At 41.3% G+C, this 14,526-nt stretch overlaps 1 protein-coding gene across 4 annotated transcripts in view; it reads right to left on the minus strand.

Annotated features, from left to right (window-relative positions):
* BEND7 (BEN domain containing 7) overlaps window positions 1-14,526 on the minus strand; it is a 76,475-nt gene that overhangs the window by 28,161 nt on the left and 33,788 nt on the right. For all 4 annotated transcript variants that reach the window (XM_082452879.1, XM_082452877.1, XM_082452880.1 and 1 more), the window contains exon 6: window positions 6,308-6,533. In XM_082452879.1, the coding sequence (XP_082309005.1) occupies window positions 6,308-6,533 (226 nt within the window). The remainder of the gene's footprint in view (window positions 1-6,307; window positions 6,534-14,526) is intronic.

Here is a 14,526-nt window from a genome sequence, read left to right on the forward strand (position 1 = left end):
CCTCCACGAATAATGGGCACTTGACGTTTATTCTGTTCTATCCTGGAGACGGTTCTAGGTCCTGGCTCACCGTTTACATGTCTGTCACTCCGCTGGACTGCGCGCTCCTGAAGGTCAGCGGCCACGCCTCACTAGTCTTTGTCACCCGTTCCTGCCTCACAGTGGGTGCGTAATAAGCGCGAGCGTGGCTAACAGCAGCGTCACGCCTGCTGATGATTTCTACGTTTGTGAGGTCAGTGAAAATACTGCCAACGGTTTGGTGCTCTCGTGACTTATCCAGTATCGGAAAAGCGGCAAAGACCAGTGGGTCTTCTGTATCGCACTGTTTGGTGCGCAACTTGGCTGGCTCGGTGCTTCAAATATGCCATCGGGGAGCCTGGCCGAGTGCTTGCCAAGAACGGAGATGACATTTTCTGTAGTGATGATAAAGCTTCGCAGAAAACGACACATTTGTTTATTGCTCCACCTGCTAGACTCGCGCTGAAGTCTGGCAATGCTCCTCTTCCACTTTGGTAAACGAGGCAGTTAACCACTCAAGTCCTGGGAGGCACTGCGGGCTCGTCTGAAACCAGGGCCCTTGTGTAACACAACAGGGAAGAATCAGTTTAAGCCCCGGAGAGTCATCGGATGAGAGCCGCTGACACACGTTATCTTCTCATTTGCTCCAGGAGAGACGCAGGGCAGCCTACAGGAAAGGGGCGCTCTTAGCAACAGGGGAGGACGGACGTGTGCAGGACGGCTGTGCAGCCAGTACGGATCGCGACTGATCGAACCAGCGGTCAGCATCGGAGCTGGGATGGCCCTGCTCTTCCCAGGGTGGTCTGGGAACAGCCTGCCCCAGTCACCTGCAGGTGCTTGTTCAAAATCCAGATTCCCGTGATTACCCTACACCTACTGAATTAACCTCCGAGGATGGGACCCAGAAATCTGGCAATTTTGAACCAATACCTCAGGTAATTCTGGTGCACACTGAAATATGAGACCAGCTAGGGAAGGGGCTGAACACACAGGGCTCTGCGTATGGAATGACCAAGATTCAACGTCACCCACCTGTCACTGGGCCTCCATAAAAAGAGGGAGAATGGCAAACAACACCACCTAGGTAACAGTTACAGACAAGCTATGAATCTGATGTCATTAAATAGTCATTATAGATTATTTTGTTGTCATATATTTTGCAGGTCTATCCTGTTTTAAGCTGATCCGATATGTAAAAATCTGAACAGATTAGTTAACAAATGAATATTCATTTTCCAAAAGGATTTCTTGAATGAAAGCATTTATCAACTGGTTCCAATGGCCAAACACTTCAACTAGAATTGAATTTACATACAACGCTGGAAGACTACTTCCACGCAGGGCAACTTGCACACTCTTTCTTTGTGGTTCTGTGCACTGGAAGAGTCTCTTTCCCTAGGGAAGGGATCACACTTCTATTTTTCTCTCTACTATGACGGGACTGATTCTCAGTGTCTTCAAAGGAAGACCTGCTCTTGAAGCTAGTAAATAAACTGAAGGACAGCTAAGCTTTACCTAGAAATTCATTCTGAATACAACACAGCAACTGAGTGGTCATTTAAAATCATTAGTATGGCCACCTTCCCAGTGGAATTTATAAAGAATCCAAAGTGCTAAATTTTAAGATAGAAATTTAAAGCTGAGACCCCTTTCTTTCTTTTCATATAGTCCTCATGGAAGGTATGAAGTAATGGCTCTGGAGTGAGAGAGGCCTGGGGTTAAATCTCGGCTCTCCCACTTACTAGTTGTTTCCTTTAAGTTTACTTAACTTCTCATAGCCTCAGTTTCCTCTCCCATAAATGGAACTAAAATCATCAACATCGTAGGGGTATTCGAATCCAAACTGATGTTTCAGCCTTGTTCTTACAGGGAGTTCTCAGAACACGCAGAAGTTACTATCAAGAAATAAGAAATCAGATGTAGATTCCACTCCCAAACATATTAAAGTCTATTTGAGATCAGATAGAAAACAGCTATTCACTTTTGGGGAATAAATCCAAGGAAATGAGTGACGATATACAATAAAAATGGAAAATAAAGGAATTCCAAAATGGCAAATATAGACCCTACGTGTCTCTAGAGTTGCTGAAATAAAAGGAGAGGTTTTGGTGGTCTGTTCCGCAGAGCCTATGAAAGGGTGAGGTCACATGAAGTGTCAGAAGCATAGTCGAGTGTTTGGAGCACCACCACCCAAGGAGGGCTCCCGCCCAGGGATGCTCTGATCCCCGCAGGCCATCCCAGCCGGTCAGCAGCACTGATGCGCCCCGAGAGCAGCAGTGCAGTTTGTGCTACGTGGAGTGAACCAAGGGCAATAGAGTGGTTCTTGCACTTGATAAGCAGACGTCATTTCCTCTGAATGCAAGAGGCTTCAAAAACCTAGTGTAGTTTGATAGTAATAAAACTTTCTCAGTTAATCACTATGAAGCTGAATTAAAAACCATAACCCAGGTTCTAAAAATGGCTTTACTGCAACTACACTTTTCTGAAGAGTATTCAGACGTGCAATGATTATGTCAATATCTGATAACTCTCACTAGGTCACCCTGTGTGGTCTCCTGGGCATAGGACACCAAGAACTAGGTGGTCTTTGGCAGGTAAAGCATGAAGGGAGGAGAGTACACCTGGGTCCTGACCTCCATTCTGCATCCTGGCTGTAAAATCATTTCCAAATTAAATCTAGGATACTAAACTATCCTTAGCACCAAAACCTAAGACTCCACTTAATAAGATCCTAAGTTGCTTCTTCCCAGACTTAACTTCAAAGTGCTCAGGTGAATGTTTCTAATTAAGGATCATCAACACCTTGGGTCATACCTATAAATGAATTTTTAGTGAATTACCAATAAGTGGTACCTACCATAAAACAGATGAGGCTGTGAAAAGCGTGATCTCTACAAAGAGGCTTATACATATTTTTCAAGATACTGTACTATGGGGAATCTTAATTATAACTACGAAGAGCTATGTAAACAATCCCACAATAAACTCTGCTTTTTCAGTCCACTTCTGTTCCTATTTATGAGCATTTTACAGGTTTTCCTTATCTTGTTTCCCATTCTTGTCTTAACCAACCTCATCACTTTGTTTGAAACAAAATCCAGCCTCCACTGTTGTTTTTACTGAAGGTTTTATAAAATCAACCAGTCTATGTATATTCCTAGGTTGTAGAACTTTTCAAATTAATACAGTATTGGTGCACTGTCCCATAAAGGATGGAGGAAGAAAGACTGAGTATTTAGTATTTGCAAAATCTTTTCAAAATATGTGGTAGACAGCAGTAGTAACATGAGTAGTCTTCTTGCCATTATTATGTAGAAAGAAACAATTTTATCGCTTTGCCAGATTACTCAGATTCGAAAGACTTGGTTAGGGAAATAAATTTCTTTTTTTAACTCTAATAATAGCATGAAAAACTGGGTATAATTATTCAATAAGACCGTCAATTAGGAGTTGCTCAGATTTCCTGGGTCTTTCCCATGTATACATGGTATTAAATTTTGTGTGATTTTTCTCTTGTTAAAGAAAAAAAAAAAGACCTTCAATTAATAGCTACTTCCAAAAATCGCTTTATAGTATAGTATGTGGGTTAATAAACTTTTAGCGAGTCAAAGTATGGCATGAAAAGAAAAAAAGTATTAGGGAATTAAGAGAATTATATTCAAATTTATATTCAGTTTTGGTTTCCATTTTTTTTTTTTGTTTCATGGGCACTTTATTAAGTGGTAGAAATTTACAGCAACATTTTGACATCAATCGTTCCAAATTAGGTGTGAGAAGACCTGAGGATGGACGTTTAGTACTAGGCCCATTATGTCAATAAATTAAGGGCAAAGTCAAGATGAAAAATAAAAACCTATGTCCATTCACTCACCCAACGTGTCTTCATGGGAACCCGACCGTGTGTAGAGCTCTCAGTGAAGTGCAACAGGTAATAAAAAATAGGAAGACAAAGCTTCTTCTCAAGGTGCTTGTAAGAAATTGTCAGAATAAATCAGGTAAGAACGTTGGCTGATCTGTATGAACAGGATGTCTTCGTACGAGAGACAAACCTGATACCACATTCATACTTTGAGTGAGGATTGTAGGAATGTACACGGTACCCTCTGAAGAGTGGGATGATGGAGGCCTTTCAGCTGTCTATGCTTTTTTATGGTTTGGATTTTTTACAAGCGTGTGTTATTTTTGTAATCAAGGAAAAAACAGTCAAAACTGAAATATTTCTATGAATCAACACGGCAAGTAAACAAGTGAAGATACAATATCTGTGGCCTTAGGTTGTTGGTGCCTTATGGGTGGATTTCTGTCTGTTTTAAAGTTACTCTGTTGTTCTAAAAGAATTTTTTAATGCCAGGTTTAATTCAACAATAAAAGAAGAGTATGGAAAGTGTAAGTTCTTTGGTTTGAATAATCTGCTTTATTATGCATTGGGGGCAGAAGAGCCCTCATTGCCATTTTTATTTCTAGTTAAAGAGGAGGGCTGTGAAGAAGATGAAGGCATGTTTTCTATTTCTGTTTCTAATATACTTTTTCAAACTACTGTATGATGTCCAGTCTAGATTGAAAATGGTAGCGTAAAACCCGTATCAGTCTACTTGTAATGATATATTTCATTGTCATCTATGATTAGGGTAACTCTTCTGTCATTAAAATGGAACACAGTCATTTATGATTCCCTAATTTCCAAACACTTTCATATTGTTAATATACTGCCCTGGAAAAACAGAACATTAAAACAATCCCTGGCTACATGTCAGCATGTTTAAAAGCTTCAGCATGAAAAGCATCAGCAGCCTTACGCTTCATGTTTCCAGAAGTCCCAGCCACATTAAATCCAAATGGGACCCTTCTTCACTTCAGCAAGTCCTAGTTACATCATTGACTATTTGTCAAATTCTGTAATCTTGTTTTTAGTGTCGCTTCAGGCTGAATCATTCTTTTCAGAAACAGCACAGATTGTGATATCTCTGTAGCTTACTTAATACAACTCAACTGTCACTTTAAGTGAAAAAACTCTATTGGAGAATGAGAAGTTTTCTGTTAAGGAAGGCTCATGTCCTTCTGGCCGTGAACAAAGGCTGCCTGGTACTTGCTAACTCCATTTAAAAATCGTATTATTTTGCAAAGTTAATTGTGGGATTCCAAGTACCCTCTAAGTGCTACTGAATTCATTTACTCATTTTGCACGGTGGGGGAAGCAGGGGTTGGGGGGCAGTGCTCTGTGTGTCTGTCCCAGTGCACAGCCAGACAACATGGCAACCCAGGCAGGGAGAGACATCCCGAGCAGTGATTCTGGGGTAACTGAGGCCTGATCCGAAATTTCATTTTCATGGCAGTTGTGTTTATATTTGCAAATTCATTTACATTCTTTCTGAAAGTCACATCTAAATACTTCTGTTACCTAAAATTACATTAATCAGAGTCCTAAGTAAGGACATTTTATTTTATTTATTTTAAAAAATATTTATTTATTTATTTTTGCTGTGTGCCAGGTCTTAGTTGCAGCATGCAGGATCTTTTTTTTTTTTTAGTTGCATTATGTGGGGTCTAGTTCCCTGACCAGGGATCGAACCTGGGCCCCCTGCGTTGGGAGCGCAGAGTCTTACCAACTGGAACACCAGGGAAGTCCCAAGGACATTTTAAAAGTAAGAAATAAATAAGAAGGAAAATTAAATTTAATCGTAACGCAGTGGGATTCAGACACACCTTCACAGGTGTTAATGGGGAGACCCAGGTACTTGTTTGCATGTAACTGGCACGACTGCATGTCACAAAACCAGAAGGAGCAGAGTAGGGTCTGGCTTCACAGTGGGATCACTTCCATTTAAAGTATCTTTAGAAGCAGTGACCTGGTAAAGCAACTTCTGAACTTTGGAGAGAACTCTTTTACCTTCTTTTCAAAAGAGCATCACAGCTTTATTCTTACTTATTCTTACTTAAATATCTAAGTACAAGTCCTGTTTTGATGAAGTTCTTAGTTAGAAATGACTGAAAGGAAAAAATACTTTCATTTTCAAAGTTAGTTAAGGAACATCTTTTCGGTTCTGCAGCAGATCAGACTGGCTCTTAAATTCTGACTTTAACAAATTAACATCACCTTGAAGTAGCAAATTCTAGTGGTATTTGGGGCGGAGAGTTAGGGAGCTCACACCCAAAAGCCAGGCTGGTGGGCAGATGGCCAGCGGCAAGTTAAATTCGTCTCTAGTTCATTTACTACACTTTCAGCTGCATCTTTATGGAATGAAGGCAAAGCTTAACAAAGACCCCGTAAAATGAAATGATGCAGACCAACCTTTTATTGCACCCACAATATTTTGGTCTAGTCCTTTCCGGTTGTCATTGAGTCCTCTTTTCCTCTTCCCATTGGGTAAGGAGTTAGCCAAAGTCTTGTCATCAAAAAATGCACACACCAGTTTTCTAAACAGAAGGCTTCCTGAGCGAGTGTAGTTTGACAGTATAGAGTCCAGCTGAGATTTAGGCATAAACACATCGAAGCCTTCAGCAAGTTGCACTTCTGGCTACCAAAAGAACATAAATATGTCATTAAAAGCAAGATTTGAAGCAACCAACTTTGGGCATATGTGCAACAAAAATACATCACTAGCTCTTGCAATGGCCATATACTCTGCAAAGCACACAGCCTCAGCTTTGTGTGCCAGTGTTTGCGATTTACAAAACCAATTACTAGTTACAATTCACTAAATGAGATGCTCTAATTCCAATATTAAGTCGTGTCAAAAGCAGTGGAAAGGAGTACGCTGAAAAAGCATTCTCATCCTTAGAAAAAGTTAAGAGAAAGCTGGATAATTACCAAAGCATTTAATTCTAGAGCTACCCAGGGGACTTGAGACTTCTGGGTGAAACGTCTTCATTTTGTAAAGGAGGGAACACAGGCCCAAAGAGATCATAACAAACATGACTTAAAAATAATTTAGACGTACTCAGTGCATTACTGTTTACAGATCACTTTCTCCTGTGTTAAATAATTTGACCTCATTTGCCTAAGGACACGAACACGAGGCTACCTTCTAGGTCCCATGCTCTTGGCACTAGGCCAGTGGTTTTAAGTTGTGGAGCTGTATTCTTTTTCCTCCAGTGAAAACTTATGTCAACTAATACATAAAATAAACAAAAATGCTGAGCAGGTGCCCTGATCCCTGCTTTTGGGAGGAAAATCCGAAGCTCTATCCCAGAGCACCAGTGGAAAACCAGTGCGCAAGTCAAAGTGCTTCCCTGCTGGGATTTCCTGGCTGGGATACTGGATCAGAAGGCCGTTTAGGGGCCTTTCAACTTGGACTCTATACCACATAAGGTCAGACACTGGTAATACATTCTCTATGTACACGCCATGGACGTTTACAACCCACCTTTCCATTTTTCAACCCAGCTCACACCATTTCCTTTTAAAAGCCTTTCCTAACTGTTTCTTTCCCGAGGAGGCAGCTATGCATGCTTTGTCACTGCTATTTATTTGACATACTTATATGACTGTGTTTATTATACCGTATTATAATTATTGATTAGATCACGGCCCTTCCTGTTGCCTGGAACTCAGGCTTTGTTATCTCTAGGGCCTGGCACATTGTAGGCACTCAATAAATTCTTGTTAAATAGATAAAAGTTCATTAGTCATTATCTAAACTACTAAGTCATTTACTGTTGATTATAACACGACGACTTTAAAATAATAACTTTAAGGTGAAGAAATGCAGTTGGTAAACTTTCGTTAGAAAAAAGTCAGAAGGAAACTTCACTTAGGATGTATCATAAAAGCTTTTTCTTAGATCATAGTTAAAACTTTGCAAACCTGATACTACTTTAGATTTTCTAAGTCATATTAGAAATGTGAGGATTTGGGACTAGTTTTTCTCCTGGAGAGTAGGAATTATTTTTGTTTGTCCTGCGGTCAGAGTAAAGGGCTCAGAGAAGGGCTTAAATGAATCAGATGACGTGGGGATGACTTGGGGCCCTGTTGCTCCCAAAGGGAATTCCCAACTGGATTTTCCAGAAAGTCATCTCACTTCTCCGCTCTACTTTGCCATTTGGCTTTTGGTCTCTGAATGCTTGGTAAATATCACTATGAACACAGTGCTGCCGGATGGTTTCCTGACTTTTGCACCTCAGTGCTGGTGAAGGTCTGCAGAGGCCGACCTTCTGTGCCCCCAGCTCCCGGGACAGAAGCTGTACACTCGGCACTCAATGCACGGTTGTTGAATGATTCGATGTAGCAATGTTAGGATTGAGAGAATTCTACCATCAAAATCGAAGATGAAGTTTTATTTATAATCAGAATTTGATTTTTCACATCCTATGGCTGCCTTTAGACCTTTTATGCTAAATGAACTGACCACAGATTTTTGCTAAGCGCTCCTGTATCATTTGGATGCCATTAAAAAAAAAAAAAAAAGGACTGCAGTCTACTTTATAGAAACAGCAACTCACAGCGATTTGAGGACCTGGGCTGGGGGGTACAGTAGCCCTTAAATTTGCAAGAGAGAAAAGGGAAAGATACCATACCATCTTCTCTCGTTCAGGTATCTCTGCTGGATTCTGATACCACCAAGCAGGTGTTTAAAATTCAGCCATCTTGTAGGACTTGGACCCGGTTTGAGAGACTCTGACCTAAACTAGCCACCAGGCAGAACTAGCCACTTCTTTCTTCCCATATGCAGAGTATTTTCTACGAACTATGTTTCTGGCACTTTTCACACTGCATTTATTTAGTCGGGAGTTTGTTTCTCATCAGAATGTGTACTGTCTTTTGCATTCAGAGTGCCAAACACCCAACTAGCGCCTGATAGATTTTTCTCAGAATCAACAAAACACTATGTAAGAATTCATTCAAAATGACTAGTATTGATTTCGAGGTCTTTTATCCCCACATAAAGGAAGCATGTGTGGAGTCTGCCCTGCCCGGTCCAGCACGCCAGTCTTCTCCCCGCAGGGCCCATGCTGGCTCAGGGAGCAGGCTACCTAGAGAACACGGCCCTGGCTCAGTCAATCGATATTTACTCAGCATCCTCCGTGTGGAAGGAGTTTAAGGTCGGGCTCACTAGACGAGACATGTTCATAAACCCCCAGCACACAAAGTGGAGAACGATAAGTGCTACAAGAGGGGTACAGACCATTAGGCAGCATTTGGCTGGTGAGGTGGGGGAGGGGTTTTGGTTAGGGGGCCAGGATAGCATTTTATCAGGGCCTTGGAGGTAGGATTTAGGAGAGAGATGCAGTTGCTGTTTCTGGCATCTGCTGCAACCCTTAAAACTAAGTCTCTGGAAGTTTCTGTGGAGCCAAGAGACTGCCTATGGGATCAGAGTAGCATGTTGATTTCTGAGATGCTCTCCCGACGCAGAAGCTGTCGATGCTTTGTGTTCTACTTTCTACTGCCAGACAGTTGTTGTTATTTTGGAGCGCTCCTTCCAGATCAAGGAACATGAACTGGCCCAGTTATGCGTCCCTTACAAAGGAGTCAGTTTTATTAGGTGGAGGCCAGCAGCAGAGGCCAAGGTGACTGGTTTCTGCCCCTCCCTGCTCCTCACATCCTTTCTTTCATGCAAGTTTCTTAGCTGGTTGTCAGCGAGCACTAAGGGGCCACAAAGCAACAAACCAGTTTCTTTAAAAAAAAAAAAAGAGGGGAGCTTTACGTCCTGAGACATGAAGAAAAGATACAAGGTTGATTAATCTCAAATTTTTACTCTGAAACCTTTGTATTTCTTCCACTTTAGAAATATAATCACAGGTGGATTACAGCCGTGTAATGATCCACAACTTCGCACTTATATTTAAAAACAGGTTAAAACTCTTTAATTGTATGCTTGAATCTCTTCCTTTTGTTTACTGTCTAGTCAAAGCGAGATCTCTCTGCTTACGGACGATGGCTATGATAGAAACCACCACTATTCCAAATGAATATCATTTTAAAAGCTACACTTCCTTTGACAGAATTACTATTTGATACCCGAGTGAGGACAGACAGCTAATACACTAATTTACAGATTCTACTGATTACTGAAGTAATATGATCTTTAAATGATGACATCCAAAGTATGGGGCAGGATTTACGACACTTGGAGTCACCATTTTAAGAGTTAAGAGTCTGAATTCCCACTATAAATTTGGATTTCCATGTGTGTCTTGCCGAGTTTCAGTACCTCAGCCACTTCGCACAGTTATGTGTCAAATGTTGAATTTTCCTATCCAGTGGTGTTACATCTTACACCCAGTGAAGTTAGGGAGGCAAAAACTGCATGTAGTCATGAAGACTCTTGAAAATGTTCTTGGACCCAGGCCTGTGGACATTAACCGTCTTGTTTCTCTCTGCATTTCAACTGTGGTCTCCCTTTGCTTAGAAGTAGTTGGGGTCAAGATCTAGTTTGGCTGGGGGATCCCATAACACCTGGTAGACTAAAAGATTTTCCCCTAAGTCTCTCTGAACATATCATGTGACTCCCCTGTATAATCTAAAGAAAAATATGTAAAACTATTTTAAGGCAATCGTAACAAATTAATCACACAGGGAACATTTCTGATATTGGCTATTTTATATAAGGTATTGTCAGTAGCAAATTACAGTAAGACATGTAAAAAGCTACATGTGGTCATTGGTTAAAAGAGTAAAAGGAAGGGCATGACTGTTCATATTGGGCATTAGCCCCAGATTTTTAATTGCAGACTGGTTAATTATACACAATAGTTCTTACACTTGACTTGCTACCTAGTCAAGTTTCAGACTGGCTCAAGACTGAAACCTACAAGAAAACTATGGATGAAAAGGCAGGATTTGGACTGAAAACATATAACAACATTTTTTTCCTTTTTTTTTTTAAATAACTATTTTCTCTAGTCTTTTCATGTATTTTGCAAGGTTTTTTTTCCCCTTAACTTTTTTTTTTTTTTTAAAGGGAATGCTATTTATTTATTTATTTTATTATTTATGGCTGTGTTGGGTCTTCGTTTCTGTGCGAGCGCTTTCTCTAGTTGCGGCAAGCGGGGGCCACTCTTCATCGCGGTGCGCGGGCCTCTCACTATCACGGCCTCTCTTGTTGTGGAGCACGGGCTCCAGACGCGCAGGCTCAGTAGTTGTGGCTCACGGGCCCAGCCGCTACGCGGCATGTGGGATCTTCCCAGACCAGGACTCGAACCCGTGTCCCCTGCACCGACAGGCAGACTCTCAACCACTGCGCCACCAGGGAAACCCACAGCATTTTTAAGAATGTTTAAAAGCTATAAATTCAACCTTCCTGTTCATAATATTATCATATACAATGATCCTTTTTTCTCACTTAGTATTTATTTAGTGGTGTACTAGATGTACTTCTACAAAAATGTTTTAGTTTATGAAATAAAAAGAAAACCACACAAAACCCCTTCATAACTGATTGTATTTTGCTCGCAAATGCAATCTGCTTCTGTTTGAGAAAAACTGAAATTGTTCCCTATAACTCAGGTCTGCTCCAGGTAGATTTAGCAAGTATTACTGTTACTGTTTATTAAATGCCACTCCAAGACCATGGCCAATAAGCTGGGCAGCCCCAAGAACCCACTGGATTGGAAGGCGGGCCTGCTCTCGTTGGTCCAGCTGGCATAGCTCAAAACAGCGTGGCCTGGGGACGTGGCAGAACCGAGAACCACTGCATCAAGGGGGCAGAGACCCCATGGTGGGTGGACCCATTGTGTAAAAAGGCAAGTAAAAAATGCTCAGGCAAGAGTTCTATCCAAAAGTAGGCGTAATCTCTAGACTAGCACATACTGAATGTTGAATAGGATGATAATTACAGGAAGTCATTAAAGAGTCAATTCTGGATTATTAAGTCAATTATGGATTTTTATTCGACAAAATTTTGGTAGAACTAAGAATTTCACAAGGGGGAATTCCCTCGCGGTCCATGGTTAGGACTCGGTGCTTTCACTGCCGGGGCCCTGGGTTTGATCCCTGGTCGGAGAACTAAGATCCCGCAAGCCTCGTGGCGTGGTCAAAAAAATAAATAAATAAAAATTAATTAATTAATTAATTAATTAATTATTAAAAAGACAATACAGTTTGGCTCCTTGAAAACGCCTCCATGCACTTGCATAATGAGACACTGTCAAGTCACTCAGGGATGTTTTCAGCATCTTCCTTTCTCAGGTGGTAAATTAATGACTGAGGACTTGGGCTTGATTTATGCTCAAGCTATTTGAGCCAGAATGTTTAACACATAAGATTTCAACCACTGCAGTCTAGCTTCCTCCATCACAACTCCACTGAAACTGCTCCTCGGAGAAGGTGTCCACCGCTGAGAGCCAGTCCTTGACCCTGTGGGCAGAGGCCAGCCTCACTTTGACAGCCTGCTAGCCTTACGTCCTACTGCCCTGTGCTGACTGTTTATGTGTCTTCCTCATATGGTATACTTGAAGGGCGAGGACTACTTCATTCATTTCAGTAGCCCTGGAAAATGGCGCTACGATTAGCATGTCTTTGCTACTTACTATATATAGTCCAGGCCCTAGGCTAACACGCATTACGTGGGTTTTCTAATTTAATTCTCATCATCCTATGAAGCGGCCACTTTCGTGATCCCCAATCTGCAGATGCAAAAACTAAGGTTTAGAGAGATTAGGTACCTTGTTTAAGGTTATCCAGCTAATAAGTGGTGAAGCAAGGATGTGAACCCAGGCAGTCTGTACTAGAACTTAAACCCTCAAGCATATTACTGCCTTAATTTCAGTGTGTCTATGAATAAATTTAAAAAATCACTTGCTTGATTGATTTGCTTTACCAGTTCCCAGTGGATTACTTTATTTATTGGGCTAAGAAGAAATTAAGAAAACAGATTCTGAATTCAGGAGCTATTTATGCTGAAAGCACCAATGCATTTTAAATTATTTATTTTAAGAATGACATAAACATTAACAAAATTATCTTAAGTTGATGGATATCCACAGCTGTATCTTCTGATAACTTCTGTATTGCCTAGGATTACTGGAAAATATTCATAGTAACGACAACAAATAGAAAAACATTTCCTATGTTTTTAAAAAACATTTTGAAATATTTTAAAAAACTGATGTTAGTGTTTCACCGTGGCCAAAGAACCAGCCAAACAAGAAGCAACAACAAGGAGATAAACCTAAGCCACGTACATCTGCCCTGAAAAACCAATAAATCCAACTAGGTAGGGAAAAACAGTGACTGTAAAAAATTCACAACTGTCTTGTCTGAGTACTGGTAGAGTACTGGGTTGGGAACTCCTAAAGAAAGAATTAAATATTGTATTGAAATCTGAAATTTAGTTTGGGGTTTCTGCTTTTGCTTCTGTGTAGTTCAGGTTTCAGTTTTATTTAATGTGCCAAAGAGGGGCAGGATTTCTGGCCACTCTCTTTTTTTTTTTTTTTTAATTAATTAATTAATTAATTAATTTTTGGCTGTGTTGGGTCTTCGTTTCTGTGCGAGGGCTTTCTCTAGTTGTGGCGAGCGGGGTCCACTCTTCATCGCGGTGCACGGGCCTCTCACTATCGCGGCCTCTCTTGTTGCGGAGCACAGGCTCCAGACGCGCAGGCTCAGTAGTTGTGGCTCACGGGCCTAGTTGCTCCGCGGCATGAGGGATCTTCCCAGACCAGGGCTCGAACCCGTGTCCCCTGCATTGGCAGGCAGATTCTCAACCACTGCGCCACCAGGGAAGCCCTGGCCACTCTCTTTTTAAAGACACTATTAGCTCATGTGTATTTGCTCATGTATATGACACATAAGTTTACTTAACAAACATGTATATTTATCCCTATAAAGGTACTTAGCTAGGACTGCTAAGGTTTAAAAAAGACCCAGTATTTGCTGAGTGCTTAAAACATACCAGGTACCATTCTAAGTGCTTTACATAGATGTCTTCATTTAACTCTTCCAGCCAGCCCCGTCTCTGAGGTTAGCACTATCATCATTCCCACTTTATGGAGAGAAAACTGCGGGAGGCGAGGGTGGGTGCACTTGCTCGGGGTCACACAGCTGGGCTTCTAGCCCGGGCATCCTGACCTCAGAGGCTGCACCCTTAACCATGAAGTTCTCCCCCGGAGACTTCCAAGTAAACAGCATACACAGCCATAGTCTAACCTTTCAGGTCTCCTTTGTGTTACGATCGTCTCATGAACAGTTAGTGAGCGGTGGTCACGTTCAAGAACAGGGCCAGAGCAGGGGCCCAAGTCTGGCACTCAGTGGGTAAGGGCACACTCAGCCCTGGTCTGGGAACCAGTTCCACCCTTCTGGCTTTGTGGGCTCGAGCAGGCTACTTAAGCCCTTTATGCCACCGTCTCCTCATCTATAAATTGAGGATAGTAATCATACCTCAAAGATTAAGGATGAAATTTGAAAAATCATTTGGCAAAGGATAGCACACAAACACTACTACTTCTACTACTATTAATGCTATTATTATTATTATTTTCTTTTTTAAATTTATTCCCTGCCCTTGAGAAGCCAAGGGGGAAGGAGGGGAAATCACGTAAATAATTACAAACTGGTATAGCAAGTTCTATAAAGGA

This window comes from Balaenoptera physalus (genome assembly GCF_965194825.1).
Source record: "Balaenoptera physalus genome assembly, chromosome: 2".
Taxonomy (NCBI): domain Eukaryota; kingdom Metazoa; phylum Chordata; class Mammalia; order Artiodactyla; family Balaenopteridae; genus Balaenoptera; species Balaenoptera physalus.